Raw genomic sequence first — 19,864 nt, forward strand, 5'->3', positions numbered from 1 at the left:
TTTCCCATAACAAGCCAATCAGAGACATCTCGCAATAATAATAATAATATTAATAATAATAATAATAATAATAATAATAATAATAATAATAATGATAATAATAATAATGATAATAATAATAATGATAATAATAATGATAATAATAATAATGATAATAATAATGATAATAATAATGATAAAAATAATAATGATAATAAAAATAATAATAATAATAATAATAATAATGATAATAATAATAATAATAATAATAATAACAATAACAATAATAATAATAATAATAATAATAATAATAATAATAATAATAATAATAATAATAATAATATAAAAGGCTATATGGCTGTCTGTCTGTCTTTATATTTTCAAACTCTATCTCTACCGAAACTAAAAATTGCAGAGCGCGCTAGGGGCCCTCAAATGATTGGGTTATTTATGGACTCATTTATGGGGTTTTAGCCGATTAAAGTAATTTTTAAGGAGTCAAAAGTATATAAAAATTGCAAAAATTGTTGTACATCTATCTTAATTTATTTTTATTTCTTATTCTTAATTAGTTCATATGCTTGTCACGTTGGTCCAGTTATAACGTCACAAGGTTTGAATGCCACAGCTCCGGTTTCGATTCTCGCTGATGGCATACTTTTCTACAGGGAGGGGTCGCTTTTTTCGCCGATATTTTCGAAAGTTATCCCCTCTTTTCGATTGACTAGCTTTAATGTAAACTTTGCCACTTCCGGTTTGGCGATGGACGCAACAGCAAAGATATCACATTGTTTTTTTTTTGTTGTTGTTGTTCACGTTATTTTCCTCTTTCGCGGTACGGGTCTGAGCCTGCCTGCCTACTACCACTTCTTTTTTTTTCTTTTTGCTCAAGACGCACCTCCAAACAAACACGCAATGCCGGGCACCGAGTCTAGTCTATTATATAAATCTCACCCATCTGTTTAAATGTATGTATGTATGTATGTATGTCGGCCTAAAACTTTTCTCAGCGGCATCAGACCGAGTCGAAACCGGTACCGTCTGAAAGGGCTATGTATTGGTCGAATAATATGTGAAAATTAGAAAAAGCGGTCAATTATTTCGTATAAATACACGTTCGCAGTGAGGGAAGGTAGCAAAAAATCGTTGCTTCATGACTATAGCTAAACACGCATGCACGAAAAAACGTTCTTTCTTGAATTAGTTTAAATAGAGAGAAAAAAAACGACATTACTTCACTGATGCGATCATAGACCAGTGGTTATAGTGACAGCATCATTGCCTTGCTCGCGACGACATATCGGACATTTTTTTTTATTGATTTTTAAAGTTTACATAAACTGGGTTATTTATACCATTTTTCGTTCGTTTATTCTTTATTTTTCATCACGTTCGCTGTTTTATTTTTTTTTCGATTTTCAAAAAAGAGTTTTAACATTTCTTTCGCTTATTCTTTATTCTCCATTTTATTGTTGCTTTGATTTACACCCCCCCCACACACACACAACTCAAACGCCCGGGCATCGTCGGGTACCCTCGCTAATAATAATAATAATAATAATAATAATAATAATAATAATAATAATAAGATAGAAGTGCATATTTATTCAGACGAACTATTTCCTGTTTTGAAAGTGGTCAGCATTAAACGGTGAAGCCTAAGCCGAAAACTCCGACGAAAATGTAGGTCAACACACAAGAATATCTGAAAACTGATTATTTTCATTGAAATATGTTTATTTACAGAAATTTATATCAAAGAAATGGATGAAATAATTAACCCTGAACGTAATACACAAATAAATCAATGGAAACATCGTCAAAAATATAAATCATTCACACATAATACGAGGGGCGTGCAATAAGTAATGCCCCTGACCCACTTCCAGTTGTCTGATCTAGCTGAAATTTTGCATGTGCAATGATTTATATCTTTACGGGTCATGTGGCAAATTACAGCTCTGAACTAATTGTGGTGTCTGTTTTACAGATGTTTGAACCGAGTCAGGTATGAAACGGAGCCTGTTGAATATCGAGCAGTGATCCGGTTTTTGTATTTCAAAGGACGCACACCATAGGAGACTTTTGATGAAATGAAAGAAACTTATGGTGATAATGCCCCATCATATGACCTTGTAAAACGCTGGCATCGTGAATTCAAACATGGCCGGAAGTCTGTGGGAAAAGCTCCCAGACTTGGTGCCTCCCCTCTTCTGCCATTGATGAGGCATCTGTCCATCAAGTTAAGACTGCCATTTTGGAAGATCGGCGCATTACTATTCGCCAAATAGCCAAGATGTAAAGGGTCTGTGGAAACTATCATTCATGATCATTTGCATATGCATAAGGTGTCTGCCAGATGGATTCCCAGATTCCTCAACCCATTCCAGAAGTGAGAACGCATCGAGTGCTCGAGGATGAATTTGGAGATGTGCTAAGAAGATGAGTCGAAGTCTTTCAAAAGACTTATTACACAGGATGAAAGCTGGGTCCATCACTATGATCCAGAGACCAAAGCCCAGTCAATGCAGTGGAAACACTTAGACTCACCACCTCCAAAGAAGGCAAGGGCGCAGAAAGAGAGAAAAACTAGTAACTGTGACAAGTTTCGTTGCTCTACTGCTATGGGAAATGGGCCAGGGGCATTACTTATTGCACGCCCCTCGTAAATAAAATAAAATAAATATAATGGAAAAGAAAATGCGTATTTATCTAAAAGTAATTATTTAAATTTCATAATAAATACAGATCCAGTAAATGATTTTGTCGAAATTTTTTTTTCTGTTTTCAGTACATCGGTTATATTTCTGAAATGTTTAGATGAGTAATGATTATTTGTATTATTTGGATTCTTCGGACTCTCTCTCTCTCTCTCTCTCTCTCTCTCTCTCTCTCTCTCTCTCTCTCTCTCTTTCCTAATATATATATATATATATATATATATATAGATATATAGTAGGGAAATGATTATATATATATATATATATATATATATATATATATATATATATGTATTGGGGAAATGATTATATATATATATATACATATATATACATATATATATACATACATATATATATACATATATATATATATATATATATATATATATATATATATATATATATATATATATATAAAATAAAAATAAAAATACCAGCGGTGGTTGACGTTATGTTTTGAGAAAAATAGAAAAAACGAATGAAATTATTAAAATAATCAACGTTTCGTCCTTATTTCAGAGGACATCTTCAGGATATTGAAGTAAAAATGTAAGGAAAAAAGTCATAGATCAAAGAAGACTTTTAGAATCAGCACTAATATTAAATACTAATACTATTACGCAAAGAAAAAGCTTCTACCATTTAACCCCTAGCATAGGGAAAATAATAATCAAAGAACAAAATATCAAAACAGATCCTGGCTAACCGTTTTTTCCTTAAATATTTCAACAAAATGAATAAGTTTACAGAAAAAAAAATGTACATATTTATTTTAACGCATTTTTAAAAGTGTATATATAGACATTGAAGAACCCAACCTTCCCATACGCACACATATGTTTGTCCTTCCCGACATGGGTAGGATTCAAAAACTGTTCTCTTTTTCGTATGATCTATGACTTTTTCTTTTCTTACATTTTTACTTCAATATCCTGAAGATGTCATCTGGAATAAGGACGAAACGTTGATTATTTTAATAATTTCATTCGGTTTTTCTATTTTTCTCAAAACATATATATATATATATATAATCATTGAAACACGGTTAATATATAGTCAAGTGACAGTTTTAGTCATTTAGAACTGCTTTAAAGCTTCATCGCTCACTCATTTTTCGACCAAATTTCAAGCAATCATTACAGTTTATAGATCACCTTCTCAGCTATATTGTGGCAAAAAAATTCAAGTTTCCTTCAGTAAAACAAAATGATGAATTTACTGGTGTTCAAAATCGTAAAAAAAAAAAACCTAAGGAGGTAAGCGATGCTTTTTTATGGCTGGTTTCCATAGCAACTACGTCGCTTTAGCAACTACTGTTGCTACTAATGAACCACTCTCACGAAAAGAGAACTAATAAGAGGAACAGAGACAATGAACGAATGAAAGGGAGATAATTGGGGGGATTTTACTTAAAGCAGACGAGTGCCGTACATTGCTATTACATATGTGTATGTTATGTTTATGGGGACAAAAAGTAAAACTGAAATAAACAAAGAACAAGTGAATTTATTGGAAGACTGGAAAAATTATGGATTATAATAGAAAAATGCGAGCATGAAGAGTAATATGGTTAAGCTTAAACATGGAAAAGTAAAGGACTAGTTGTTAAAACTGGAAAAGAAAAGGACAAGATATTCTAGCAAAAATATAATAAATTATAACTTAAAATATTGCAGCATTAACATTTTTTTAAATTCAATTTAACATTATATAATCAATTTTTAATGCTGCAATATTTTAAGTTATAAACTTATTATATTTTTTCGTTCAGTAAAAAATAAGTTATAATAAAATTAGAATTTGTAAGGAACGTAACGACGGTTTTTTCTTATTAGTTGTTGGTTGTCATAGCAACCAAATCTGTTACGCTATTTATAATCGGCTGCGAACGGCGGAGATGATGTCGTTACAAGATATAAAAAAAAAACTGTCGCTAATAATTCACCGCTTTCCTGATCGGTCGCTCAGCTGTACTGTCGCTGATAATTTACCGTCGCTGTGCTGAAACACTAACCGACCTTTCGGATTTGCCGAATGAACGCCACAATCCAGAGAGAGAAAAAGAGAAGTCAGAGAGAGAGAGAGGGGGGAGAGAAGGGGGTAATCAGTGAAACAGAGAGAAAATATTATTTTAAAGCAAAGTTTAGAAAAATCATGGATTATATAGAAAAGTGCGAGCATGTAAAGTAATATGGTCAAGATTAAACATAGAAAAGTAAAAGGAATAGTTGTTAAAACTGGAAAAGAAAAAGAAGATATTCTAGTAAAAAATATAATAAATTTATAACTTAAAATTAGGAATTTTTTAAAATTAAATTTAACAATATATAATCAATTCTTAATTAATACTGCAATATTTTAAGTTATACTTTTATTATATTTGTTACTAGAATATCGTCTTTTTCTTTTCCAGTTTTAACAACTAGTTCTTTTCATTTTCTACGTTTAATCTTAACCATATTTCATTGTTTATTTGGTTAATACTGCATGTCAGATGTAAGGGAAATAATCCGTTTCTCGTAGCAAAGTTGCTCCACATACTTTTTTTTTACTCTCGTTCAGTTGGGTGTAAGGGGGTACTATTTGAGACCATATTTACAGGTGACTATGTAAGAAAGTTAATAACAGTTTATATTACGTTTAAACTTCTACATGTTAGTACAATCAGGAAAGCGGGTAATAAGGCGCGAATTCCAAACGTCTACCAATCCAATAAAAAAATCTTTTAAGAGTAGAAGGGTTTGTGGCATCTAGATACTTCCACACTTGTTTTCATTGCTGAGCAGTTATTTTTTTAAATTGACGTGAACACTAGAATGTTTCAGTTAAAAGTCAAATATGAACAGGTAAAATTATAAAAGAATAAAAAGCGAATCAAATGAGGTATAGGTTGTTTAAACATTTACATTAAATTTATCTTAAATTTGCAGTTTTTGAAAAAAATTACAAGTGCGGACCTTCTTTTTGCCGCCTGTGTATGCGTATATACATCAGTATATATATATATATGCCCTTTTCTCTCTGCGTGTAGCCTGCTTTTTTCTTCCCTCTGCCCATTTTTACCCTCTTCCTCTCTTACATCTCCTTCTCTCTCTCTCTCTCTCTCTCTCTCTCTCTCTCGCTATATATATATATATATATATATATATATATATATATATATATATATATATATATATATGTGTGTGTGTGTACTTTTTAGCTCGTCAAAATTTAATTAGAATGGATCTTCTATGAAAATAGATGGTTGAATGTGGTTAGATTTCTACTAATCTTTGCATTAAATACTAATTCCTGTTAATCCCTTACTGTGCATCAAACGGATACCATAATACTTACTTCATTGCACCTTATCATAACAAAAAGCCATGGAAAATTTCAGGGAGATCGGTAGTTTCCGATAAAAAGTGAAACGGACTAAGATATATATATATATATATATATATATATATATATATATATATATATATATATATATATATACATAAAGTGATGATTGTGTGGTTCATCCCTCTTCTTTGTCCGTATCATCTGCTACTCCATCTCTTTCTCCTTTGTCTCCCTTTCACTCTCTCTCTCTCTTTCTTCATACCTCTATCCCCATATCTCTATCCCCTAATATATCTCCCCCTTTCTCTGTGCGTCACCCTCTGCTCTCTATCTATCTAACCATTTCCTTCCTTTATCTCTATTTCTGTTCTCCCACTTCTTCTTCTCACCCTCCCTTCGATTAAACAACTGGTCACAGATACCGAGAAAAGATTGTGCATTACTGAAAACCCTTAAAAGTGACACCACCTAAACTACTAACATACTAATACCAACATTATTTCTTTTCATACCCAACGGGCCCGTGTTATTCTTAAGATGCACATATCGATCGGTTCGTAATTTCCCTCGGAAGTAATTAACGTTTCTCACCTGTATTGTAATCATAAATTACTCGCTCGACTCCCGAGGACACGTTTCTGCTCTCAGTCTCCAGCAATACCAACTTCTTATCGCCATCAAAGATCAGCTTTAAAACAGAAAATGACGTTTTGTCAAGGGGGAATACAACACAAGAGAACAAAAACAAGAAAAATGATGAAGTCAACTGCGATCATCATCATCATCATCATCATCATCATCATCATCATCATCAATAACAATAACACTATAATAATAATGATGATAATAATTAGCGTCATCATCAGCAACAGCAGGTAAAATCCATGCAGAGTCGGCATCAGCATCCGTCGTCATATAGTCCTCTCTGCCTCTACGTATGCCAAGCAAAAACGTGTCAGGTGTGTAATCTCTTCTTAATACATTACAAAGGATAATCAGTAAATTTATAAATGACTATTTAATCTCACACATATAAGTAACTACGGTAAGAGAGCGTGAGACTGTTCGGTCCAATCGTCATGATACAGTATATAATATATATTCAGGGCTGTATGATAGATTCTTGTTATTACAAGTTCGTTCGATTATTAGTTTATAAACCAATTAACACCGATATTAATATGTTCGATCCAAATGTATGGATAAGAATTGAACTTATCAAGTGTTATCAACTGAGGTTGAATACTGTTCATTCCTTTGACGATCAACTTACTTCATTTCTATACAAATTCATATAAATTTCTAGATACCAATTCACCATTTCACATGTTTGCTTATTTAGATCGTATAACAATTTGTGGCAAGAAGGACACGGTAAAAATGTTCATAAATTTACTGAAACGACAAAAGAAGTTCTATCTAATGTTCAATTATAAGAAATGCTCTTTCTCTAACTCTTCAATAGATCTTATAGGCTACACTATCTGAGGACGTAATCAAAATAGACACTGAAGGACTTCGATTGCTTAAAGGACTTCCCCTTTATTGTGATATTAATTCTCTTCGTCAGGCTTTCAGAATGATCTATTACTATCCCCAATAGATTGATAAGTGTATTGGAAAGTGGTCATTCTCATACAAGCTAATAGCTCTCTACTGCCCAGGACGGTTGACAAAGCCTTCGAATACCTAAAAGCAGAACTGGAAAATGAAAGGGTGAAATATTGAGGTGACGCATGGGAGAAAAGCAAATCAATATGAATCTCTTTATTTCGAATGCATGGAGAAGAATTGGGCATGTCAAGAGCAGTCAATTGAGATCGTATGTCGTGATTTCATTTAACGCTAAACTATTTCCTTTCTATCCAGAATAGATATAAATGGGCAGTCGCTAAATGCAGCCATCAAACAGATTCAATCTTTTACTCAACAGACGTCCAGTTTGATCTGATCAAAGACATTTCGATAAAACAAATAAAAATATTATTAAATATCGTGAACACTTTCGGTTCAAGGTTATAATATTCGAACAATATAATCACCATAAAACACTATTAAAACAAATAGACACGTCTACTACATAATCAAGTTACCTGAATTGATTTCTTTAAATAAAAGTTTAAAATGAAGCTGTAGTGTTGTTTTCTTTAGGGCAGCAACTTTATCGTCCCACCCTATAATATTCTGTTCGGTAGTCAAAGAGTGTCAATACAACTATAACCTTTGTTGGGTCTGATGAGGACAGAATATAGCTTTTATGAGTAGAAAACATATTCACATCTAATTCAAATCATATGGCCATTGTCCGGGAACAGAAGAAAAGGTAACGATTGATAGAAATTAATTTGCATGATTTTAATTTCATCATGAAATTATTTTGTGAAATCAGCAATTTTTAGTTCGTTTGACGCTAATCGATTGATAGTAATATTAATCAATATTAATATTAATATTGATTAATATTAATATTGATTAATAGTAATATTTATGTATAGAAAACGATATTAATCGATTAATGGTAAACTAATATATTATTAATATAATTGATAACTAATATTGATTAATAGTACACGAACAAATAATGATGTGTAATTAAAGTGGTACGAGACACAAGGATACACATACACAATATGATTAATATGCGTATTTTTTTTCAGAAAAAATAAAAGGTGAGACCTCAGCATAATTGCACACGATAACTTCCTTTTAATCTGTTGTAGCTTTGCAAGGGAAAACGTCTCCAATCTAATAGTTTTCGTAGCTGGATAAGTATTTTCGGCAAAATAATTAAAGCGAAATAAAATATATTCATGTCATATCCATAATGGAATGCAAAATCGAAAAAATTAGACTAGTCAGAATCAAGTATCGATATATCAGAGGAATTGCTATTATGGTCAAACTTTGAAAATACTACAATATAGCTTCACATGTTAACTTTTAAAGAGTTGGAAATCAACAAAGCATATTGTAGATAAATATAGTTGGATTTCGTAAATGCTCTTGGGTTAAACGGACAGCATATGAACGAATCGATCACCATAAAATGCTAGCCAAAGAAATGCTTCATCAACAGAAAAGACAAAGCAATCAAAAATAAATAATATCGTATCCGGTTGACAAAGCTGGTGGTAGAACCAATTAAATCCTCCCTCAATCGTCCAATAAACGCGTGCCACATCGTCTCATGCAAAAGTGGATTAGTCAATCCGATGCGCCAAACTTGCTAACGCAATTCAAGTTTTTCCCAATGACACGCAATAGCAGCATGTCCTGGTCAACAGGTTAATTCTCCGGTTTTGACGATTTCTTTTATCATCAATCGAAATGACATTTTATAATAATTAAAAAAAATAATTCTTTCATTCAAATCTCAAAGCGACTTACCCCACGGCCTCCAAGGCAAGACATGATCTCATCACCGCGGTCAGATGCTCAATTCTCTCTTTGAGTTGAAATTTTCCTTTTGTTCTCAATTGAAATGATATTCTCCCGGTTTTCGCAGAGACGAATCTTTAATAATAATTTTAAAATAAATATCCAACCAAATATCTAAGGCACTTTCGTCCTTGTCAATACGTTCAATTCTATTCATCATAAACGGAATGGCTTTTAACTTTTTTGCGCGAAATTAAATTTTTGAACTAAACAATTATTACTTGTTATTTCCGCATATTCGGTAGGTTAATTCTATTACGTACCCCCCAAACACACGCGTAAATTGAAATTCCAAGCAATTCAACCCCCCCCCTCCTGTCTGGAAATATCCTTAACATAATTATTATTATTTGCCATTTTCGCATGGATATTGTGTCATTTTATTATCCACACACTAGCCACCATAATTACTCGTTAACCTATTGCTAGTGTTAATCAGGGCCCGTAGGTATTATGACAATGTGTTGGCCTGGGTCTTGAATTCTGTGGGAATTGCCACACCGAGGGGGCGTTTGGGCTTCGCTCAAGCGATAGCGTTACATAAATAAGAAAATTCAATTTTGTGGCTAAGCGAACACCAACAATATCGCAAAGCAATCTTGAAAAAAGGCTGAAAGAACAAGGGAAAGGGTTCTAAATAATTTAAACTTGCGAGATTTTAGAAAGCTATTCTTATATGGGAACATTAGAAAAACTCAAATTCCTTAACAATGTTTTCCTTTATAAAAAAATAAAACTACATGATAAATTTACGTGATTTTTACAATACAATATTTTCTTTCCGTCACGAGTACGTGTGTCGTACAAATTTTCCTTTCATTTTTTTTTATATAGTGTGAATTCTAGACTAGAAACAAGAATATAGTATAATCAAATGATACCGTAATAATTACATTTACAGAGTGGAACGATAAAATTCTCCTCCACCGACCTGGACCGGCTGGACTACATTTGGTCATACGTCACCAGCATGACCTCCCAAAACACCAAAGCCAGCTTTGAAATAAAGGTGCATTGTTGTTTTCTTTAGAGCGACAAATTTATAGTTCTATCCTGTAATTTTCAAAAATGTAGCAATAACGGCAGAGTTGACGAAACAAAAAGCTATGAAAGTAAAAAAGAAGAAAAAAAAACTCCCCGGCAACGCTAGTCATGGTTATATTAAATTAATGTTTAACTTACCCGTTCGTTTGTTATTTTATTGAGATCTACAATTTCCGTGTTGACAGAGAATAACATGTTCATTTGCGGCGGTTTCACACTAGAAATGTTCAAACCAGGACAGAAAGTTCCACGCGGAAGCTGTCACAAAGAAAATAACATTTTTTGAAATAGAAATTGCTCCAAAAAGGGTATGAAGATACATAAACATGGTCCCATACGTAAACATTAAGTCCAAGGGCAGTATGCATTGTTTGCGATGAATGTGACTAAAAACTATAAAAAAGAAAAATGTTTTACTTTTCATAAATAAGGAGCGACCAAGAACGGAAGATAATTATTGCAAAGACAGGCGATGCTTATGTGATACGATGCTTATGTGATACGATGCTTATGTGATAGCAATCAAAGAATCAAGCGCCCACGTGTTTGTGCCTTGTGTGGCTGTATGAAAAGGACACAGGAAAATGAAAACGACAACAATAATGAACTTACCTTCAGGTGGGATCTGAAAGAGAGACGCTATGAAGATTTACTGGATTTTTTAACTTTGTAATTCGAGTCACATATTTACAGGTCATATGATGGGAGTGGAAAATGGATAAATACGGTGTGAGAAGTGGAAGATAGAGGAAGGAAGGAGAGGAAGTCAACAGGCATTTTGTTTAACCACTACCAGGTAACAACTGTTGCAAGAACGGATTTATTTTTTACTTTTATTTATTTATTTATTTTTGGGTGGGGAAAGGAAAAATCGGTAATTGAAATTATTTCAACAGCTTATTGACTTTTAGTCTTGAAATGACTAAGATTATTTGGAAGAGGAAAACAGTCAGCAGGAAGAGAGTTCCACTAGATTGGAGTTCTTAGAAAGAAGCTACTTGGAATAGGAAGCTGTATTACAACAAGGCATCAAAGCAGCGAATTGATGGAGACCACTAGACCAATAAGTCAAATAAAGGATCAAAGGAAGCAAGAAATAGATCAGAGAATTATCAAGAACACATACCCTAATAATATGTATAATAAAAGGTTAAAACTAGCAACATTACGTCCGTGAGAGAGATGTTGCTGAGAACAAGAAAGAGTATGACCAATCAGTTTACAGATATGTTTCAGCACTTTGTCAAGAACCCTAAAAAATCTAAAAGTGTGCGCGAGAATTGTTTGTTTAGAGATTAAACCGGAAGTCAAAGACAACAGTGTCATCCCAAATGTGTTCTTTTTTACTTCAGTCAAAGTTCTCAGGAATCAAGGGGCCCACGACCTGGGGCTAGCACTTAAACTCTATATGAGATACATAGATATTCGAATGTTCCATTAAAGTAAATCTCTGAAACACTGAGTTAGTAAAGAAATTAGGAACATAATTTTCCTCTCCGCAATTAACCATTTTTATACGTTGTAGTGTATCTTTCATGTTGGTCTCATGGTCTTACTGGATTCCAGGACAAGAATTTATCTAGTCTGGTGGAGTATCCAGCTCCGTGCTATTACTTGAGGTAACATCACTTGGAGAAGGTGCACCACTCCTCGGAAAAGCTGTGGGGTAGCCGTAATGAGTAGATCTTATTTGGGTTGCGAATACTATGTGATTTTGAATATTTGGTCAGGGTTTACTTCTATGGAAAAGTATCCTCATGCCAGATTGTTCTGACAAACCCCTGTACAGAGAGACCTTAGACAATCGAGGATAGTGTCTAGTAGGCATTCAAGTTCTCTCTTTCAAGTTCTTTCTGTATGTGCTAATTGTGTGATGCGTCAAATTTAATCGAACCCTTATTGATTTAACGTTTTGTAAAACCATCTTAAAAATACGTCTCCTCTTATCGAGGTTTCCGGCAAGAACATGAGAATTGATAACCACCATATTCTCAAGCGTTGTTCTGGAGTCACTTCCGTTTGATTTTTGTCACTTCCTATTCTTGCAAACTCTCAGGGTCGATCTTGTAAACTTCTTTGTCACTCTCTGCCTAAAACGCATACTGTTTACACCGGCGCGCAAGATTCACCTGAACAAATATTTAAAAAAATGTTAACTAATATTTAGACTAGTAATATACCACCATTTTTTTTTTTTTTAATGACGCCTCATTTTTGGGAGTTTTGGGAGTGTGGAGTTATTTCCCCTTCGGTTAGCATTAGTCCCAGATGGACTGAATTGAAATTATCGAGACCTGGTTGGAAGTTAATTTCTAAAAGCCGTCCAACACATGTCATCATGTAAAACGGAGGTTAAACCGAATACGAAATATTTGCCTACAAAATAAATCTACAAACCGATTGTACGTTTCTGAATTTTGTAGATTAGGATCGATAATTCGTATTATTAGGATTGTTCAAACTTTTGGTCTCATCTAAAGTGTTATTTTCACAACGTTTCGGTCGATGCAATCTTCGACCTTCTTCAAATCTATCTTGTCAGATTCGGTAATCTCTGTATCAAAATCGGGAATCTGCACGGAATTTTTGATAATGTCCACAAGGACCCGTGACGTAGTGGATAAAGTACTTGATAAAATTCAGTTGTAAGTTACACTCTTCTTTCTGTCAAACTCGGGAATCTACAAGGAATTTCGAACAGAAATAGATATTTAATCCACTGAATAGCATTCTCTCATTCCGTCAGCTATGCCTGAGTAGAAGGTCTATGTAATTCACAGTTGCATTTTTGAGTGTCACCCGCACTGAGGAGTGAAACTTCAACCTCCACAATAATGTAACTTACAACTGAATTTTATCAAATACTTTATCCACAGAAAGATTCCCGAGTTCGACAGAAAGATTCCCGAGTTCGACAAGATACACCTAAAGAAAGGTTGGAAGTTAAAGACGTGATCAGTAGTCCAAAGAATCCAAATACATGCACAAACTGATTGCATACTAAATGCTTGGTTTTAACATAAAATCATCTCCTGCCAGTTGATATGTCGTAAAACTCAACAACAAACGAATCAACTGCATATTTTCCTTGACCGTCAGAGGCCACCACTCCCAAGCTTTAACTTCTCTCATTAGTGGGGCAGATTGCTGAAACAATGTTTCACTTGGTGATACAAGCACCAAAATTGAAATTTGTTAGGTTTGCTTTTGCAGCCATCTTGAAAACTGACAGCCGTCTTGAATTTTCTGATGACTAACGTTCTTTTCTTAAAATGTATGTTCTGAACGTCATTTGTACCAATTTCGGTGCTTGTATCACTAAGTGAAATATTCTTATGCAATATTGAGATAACCTGCCCCACTACATTAAGAAGGAGTTACTTTATTGCTAATTGCTGTAAGCGCCTATACTGGGGAATATCCAGGAAGTTGTTCAAGCATATTTTTAAGTCAGAGTGCACTTCCTATTTAAAATACTAGCCTGATCCTGTGGCTAATCTCTAAGTAGGAAGGTAAATAGAATATATTCTTTGGCTTTTTGGCTATGACCAAAGTATAGTATCTGTTCTAACATGACACTTTATTTTTGCTGTCTTTAATAAACCATTCGAGACTAATGCATTTTTTAAATTTCATCCCAATCCAGAAACCCCTTCTTTTTTCATTGAATTTTCCCTGCATAAAAATTAGACCATGTGTTAAACTCTGCCCTTGTCGGAACGCAAGTAAATAGAAACAATATTTTGTGTTACTATGAAAAAGTTTTCAAGTACCTTTTTTCCAATAAAAGTTTCTGCGTCATGAAAGAAGGGTTAACAATTTGAATTTTTAGTAGCCAAATATCACGATCTCTGTCTATATAAAAGTTACGTATGTTTACATATTTATGTTTGTATTTACGGATTTTAATGGTCATCTCTGAGAAGGCGGGTGAATCCAAGGCTGTAGCTCTTGATGTATCCTAAGCCTTTGACAAGGTCAGGCATGAAGGGCTCCTAATGAAAATTAAACCATACAGTATTACTGGACGAATACTAACTATAATTAGATCCTTCTTTAACAAGAGGAAAATCCAGGTTGTTCTTGATGGATGTATATTCAGCGTAATACAACGGCATAATATTAATCCGGGAATGCCTCAGGGGTTAATACTTGGACCTCTATTATTCCTGGTATTCATGAATGACCTCCTTGATAACATTGTGTCTGAGATGGGTATATTTGCCCATGATGCAATGTTTTATAATTGGCGTAAGGGAAAAAATAGATGTACACATATCTAAGGAAATGGCAGAATCCTTAGAAAACAACCTCCAGTCTAGTAAAATGTAGCTGTAAATAGATGCTAACATTTAATGCTTCTAACACTAAGCTTTTTTTCCTTTAATAATTACAATAAGCTTTCTCAACCACAGATAGTCATGACTAGTAACACCTGAGAGCTCTTCCTTCAAACTCCTTGGCTAAACATCCACAAGCAACATGAACTAGAACAAATACATTGAGGGCATTGAAAAGGCTGCTGCAAAGAAAGGGGGTTCTCTCTACCATGCAAGAAAATTAATCACACCTGAGAGTATCGTGTACCTGTAGAAAGCTACCATTCTCCCATGCATGGAATATTGTTGCCACATCTGAGCTGATGCACCAACTACTAGTCTCTCATTCTTAGACAAGGTCCATAAAAAACTATCCAATCTAATAAACCCAGCACTATCAGCTTTGCTACCTTTGCCGCAATGTTTCATCTATTTGCCTGTTTTACAAGTATTTTAATGGAACGTGCTCTGATAAACTTATGCCCCCTCAACGTATATTCTCCCGACAAACCTGTTTAGCAACAAAATCCCACCCCTTCACTGTAGAAGTCCCTATATGCCTGAAAGCCTTCCGCTCTTATAGATTCTTCCCTTAGATTGTTGGGCTTTGGAATGCCTTCCCTGTTAACTACTTCTCTGGCTGTACTGGCATGCAGAAGTTTAAATGTAATGTAAACTGATATCTCGCTCATCTCACATAAACATGGTCCCAAAGAGTAGCCCCTTACATCGAAATGGCAATATGCATTGTTTGGGATGAGTGTAACTAAAATACAAAAAAAAGTGTCTGTTTTTCATAAATAAAACAAAGATAGTATCATATTTACATACCAAAAAATGTTCAGGGTTGTGTGCGTCCGTAGAGAAGTCAACATAGTCGTTTATAACGTGCGTCTTGGGTAGTGAGAACTCGATACGAACCAGATTGACCAACTTGTTCGATCTTGGCAGCATCCAGCTAACTGAAAAAATGAATAACGTCGTAGAACTAGTAAAGTTGTAACTATCAAAGATAGATGCTCCTGAAGAAGGTAAGAGTTTACATCAGCTAAAATTGTAACTTATTATGGCTCCGCCATTAAAATGACGTGCTGAGTCAGCATTTTAAGTCGTGACGTAAGCGTGACGTCACGGAATGGAATGCATATATAGGCATAAAGAGAAGAGAAGAAAAAGGGAGATGGTTCGGTAGTTTAAGTTCCAGCTGTAACAGTCAGTCCAACAGAAACTGGGCCATTTCAGTGGCCTTGTAGCTGTCGGGTTGAAATAAATGTTTTGGCTAGTCCAAGGTGATCCACCCTCCCAGGCTTTGCCTCCAGCTTTCAAGGGGGATAAAGTTTATCGCTTGTTGCCTCAGGCGCCCTTACTGGAAAATGCCTATGGGGCTACTCAAACTTATTTTTGCAGGATCAGAGTATCCATACTTTAGGGGCGCTGACTTCTTTATACTACTTTGCAACCTTGTGTCACATCCTTTCGTGGTGGGAGAAACGTAAATACCGGAGAAGAAAAAGAGAAGAAAAAGAAAAAAGATGCATGGTGATTGGAAAATTACGCTTGGCAAACACGCGACATCTCATTCTCTTACCCCTTGGATTGAGAGTCAGTGATGTTTGGTATCGTGTATTGACAGCCAGCTATGTTTGGTGCCATGTATTGAGGGACGTCCCAGAGAGGTTTACGGAATAAGTGCATTCGGTGCGATTGGAGACCAAACCTTTTCCAGAAAAAAAGTCAAAAATGATTGAAGAAAAAGGTTATTACTAAAGAGAATTCAGTCGCAAAGACACAAAAAGTCAACGAACCAAGCCAAGAAAAAAGAAAGCTTGGATAAAGAAAAAAAGAATTAGACCGGTCTGTGAGTATATATCTTTCGGGGGGGGGGGCTTCTGTTTCACTTTAAAAAAAAAATATTTTATTTTGTCTGTTGTATCTTGTTTTCTCAGGGAGGAAGAATATAGGAAGATAGTAGCAAAATGAAAATATAGATATATAGATAGATAGATAGATAGATAGATAGATAGATAGATGGTACTGACGTTGCTAAGAGAATTCGGGCAACAATTCAGATATGCCAGTGATGGAACATCATTTAGTCATGAAAGATGAAGGAGACATGGAAGTTAGTGGTGAGTCTTCTGAGTGTTCAGTTTATGAACGAAGTAGCTTAGAGGATAGCACAAGTAGTAAATGAACTGCCAGAATGCTTGCGGTGGATGGGAGTACTGCTGAAGATAACTGATAAGAGCCAACCCCAGTACCACTGGCCGGTATTGGAATGTGACAAAACAAGTAAAATGAAATAATTGTTGCCTAATCTGTTGATATACAATGAAGTCGGAGGCTTTGATAATGCCTCTAACCCTTGGGGTCAGGTGTAAACCAAAATTGCCTGGAGCGATTTCATCACAGAAGGTTGATCAGCTAATAGGAAAATGGGTCGTAAAATACAATAATTGTTGCATAATCTGTTGATATCCGATTAAGTCGGAGGTATAACACGGTGAAGACCGTAGTGTTCATCGGTACATAAATATAGTCCTAGACGGTTCAGTCTCGGGACATCCAAGAAAGTTCAATGGCATGGTATTGGATAACAGGGTTGATGTGTGACTCCTATATTTCCGGCCTCAACAGTGGTTCGCAGGTAAAGAACAAAAACAGATAAAATTTAAAAAAATAAATTTTTTAAAAATTAAAAAACACAAACAAAGTGCACAACTCAAAGTCTCCAGGGAATACATGCATCGCGGGCCACAATTCACGGGCGCTAGGTTGGCTCACCTCTCTCTTGCTTGCTGTCTCCTGAAAGAAATTACTTTCAATTGGAATCATTCATTCGTTGGGTAGTCACGAATTCCGCATGCAAGAAATAATTGACTCCAGACGTAATCTTGAATTTTCTTTATAAAGATTCAATTTTTATGGAGCAATTCTGGTTTCTGATTGGTTGATAACAGAATGTGACTTAATTTGATTTGTCAGTTCCTATCGGCAGTGTTTATAAATAGAATCTTCCAACTTTCGAGGAGGATTACAGATAAAAAATATTGCAACAAATAGTGCATCTTATTATTTTCTGTAGACTTGCAATCGACGTGAAAAATGCAAGAAGAGAGAGAGAGAGAGAGAGAGAGAGAAAAGCTAATCTGTAAAGTCTCTCATGTAATGCATTATACGTCTTTATATACCTTACTTATTGTATTTACTTTTATTATAAGTGGTCGTAGCGAAACTATTAATAAATGATATATCTCTGTGTAGTCGTATATATGTTACAACGAGTAACATAAACTGAATTTAACTTTTAGACGTTGGAGGGTCATTAATACTTTTACAAACAACTCTGATTTTTCGTCTAATGAATCGTACGATCTTTAACGCAGACAAGTTTGGGTTATTATGAGCAGGTGCATTATCATGGTGAGGAAGAGAAAGTGTAAACAAAATTATGTAAAAATAAACTGCAATAGTTTTAGAAAGCTAAGATCTTCAAGTTGATAGATAACAGAATCCGTCCATCCTTCTTTTGCCCATAACTCACACATCACAAACAGTTCTGTCTCGTTTCAGACATGTATCAGATTAATTTCATACTTACTTACCAGCGATATAAGCGTCCAATTTCATATAAAGTGTATTATTGGTATCATATTCGCAAAGTTCCAAGTGTAATGTCCCTATACCGCGAGGATATTCTTTATGTTCTGGAAACTGGAAATAGAAAAATACCAATGTCGAAATTGAATCCACCTGCTTAGGAAATGACATGATTAAATCTATATTGATAACTGACCTTTGTCTCCTTTAGTCTCGAAAGCTAATTCTGAAAGGTGAGATGGCTGACGACGTCGACTGATATAGACTGGTGACCTATGTGTGTTCGAATTCTGTCGGTTCCATGGCAGCACATTTCATTTATGGATGTTGGCAACCTTCATGTGATCCCTCTTGTAAGTATCTGATTCAAAAAAGAACTGGGAAACCCGATATTAACACAGCGAAGGGGAGACTGATATCGACTGACATGGACTGAGGACCTGGGTGTGCCAAGTTCGAATCCAGTTGGTGCTATATCACAACTTTTATTTATAGATGTTGGGAACGTCCATGCGGTCCCTTCTGTAAATACATGATTCTAGAAAGAATCGGGGAAACCAATGCCAACAATATTTCAATAAAATTTCAATAAAAATCCTTGCATGATCCAGTATCTCTCTGCCACCTTTATTATCTAACAAAAGGGTCGAGATGTTGTGGAAAGGCAACAAAATCTCATTAAAAGCACAGAACGAATAAACGCATCGCCAGGAATTTAGCAATGGTAAAGTGAATGCCAATATGGATTAATGATCTGTCTGTCCCAAGCTCGAATCCAATCAATTCCATAGCACCACATTCACATATCGATGTTCGCAACCTTCATGTGATCTCTCCTGTAAGAAACTGAATCATGAATCAATCGTGTAAACCAAATGCAGCTATAGAATCAACGTAGTCCAAAAGTCGTGCAATGCTTACTGATCCGAATATACTTTCTATATCTTTTACAAGAGTGTTTGAATAAGCCAAGGGTTGATAAATAATCGATTGTATTTCTGAAGCGAAATTGCTTAAGTCTAGTGACAAGTAGAAATCCAAGATGACTGGAAACACTGCTGGATTAAGCAGAGAAAACTGGTGTTATTTCGGAGTTCTCTCGTCTCTAGATTAGTTACTCTACCTAGACTAGATAGTCAAGTTTATCCTACTTTTTTTACCCAGTTGTTTGAGGAGAAAGAGGTGGATTAATTCAAACCCGTATTAAAGAACTATATAACTCTATGGCAACTTCCGCTGCATCGATTACTTATTTCATTTAGTACTTATTTAACTACTAATCATGCATAACGTTGGTAAACTTTAGAATGCGATCCGAAATGATTTAAAGAAGTATGTGTTATTTCCTTATTTTTTTTCTTATACAAGTTCTGACTTTTTACAAAAATATGCATATTGATTATCTCCCTTGTCTCGTCAAATAGATTATCT

At 34.7% G+C, this 19,864-nt stretch overlaps 1 protein-coding gene across 1 annotated transcript in view; it reads right to left on the reverse strand.

The window, feature by feature from the left end:
- LOC145292711 (uncharacterized) overlaps positions 1 to 19,864 on the reverse strand; it is a 123,730-nt gene that overhangs the window by 65,438 nt on the left and 38,428 nt on the right. Inside the window, exons 5-8 of the mRNA XM_080138748.1 lie at positions 18,439 to 18,547; positions 15,665 to 15,795; positions 10,653 to 10,772; positions 6,624 to 6,720 (exon numbers count right to left, since the gene is read on the reverse strand). Coding sequence (XP_079994874.1) covers positions 6,624 to 6,720; positions 10,653 to 10,772; positions 15,665 to 15,795; positions 18,439 to 18,547 — 457 coding nt within the window. The remainder of the gene's footprint in view (positions 1 to 6,623; positions 6,721 to 10,652; positions 10,773 to 15,664; positions 15,796 to 18,438; positions 18,548 to 19,864) is intronic.

Source organism: Euprymna scolopes, chromosome 14, assembly GCF_053919585.1.
Source record: "Euprymna scolopes isolate OS-2025 chromosome 14, ASM5391958v1, whole genome shotgun sequence".
NCBI lineage: Eukaryota > Metazoa > Mollusca > Cephalopoda > Sepiida > Sepiolidae > Euprymna > Euprymna scolopes.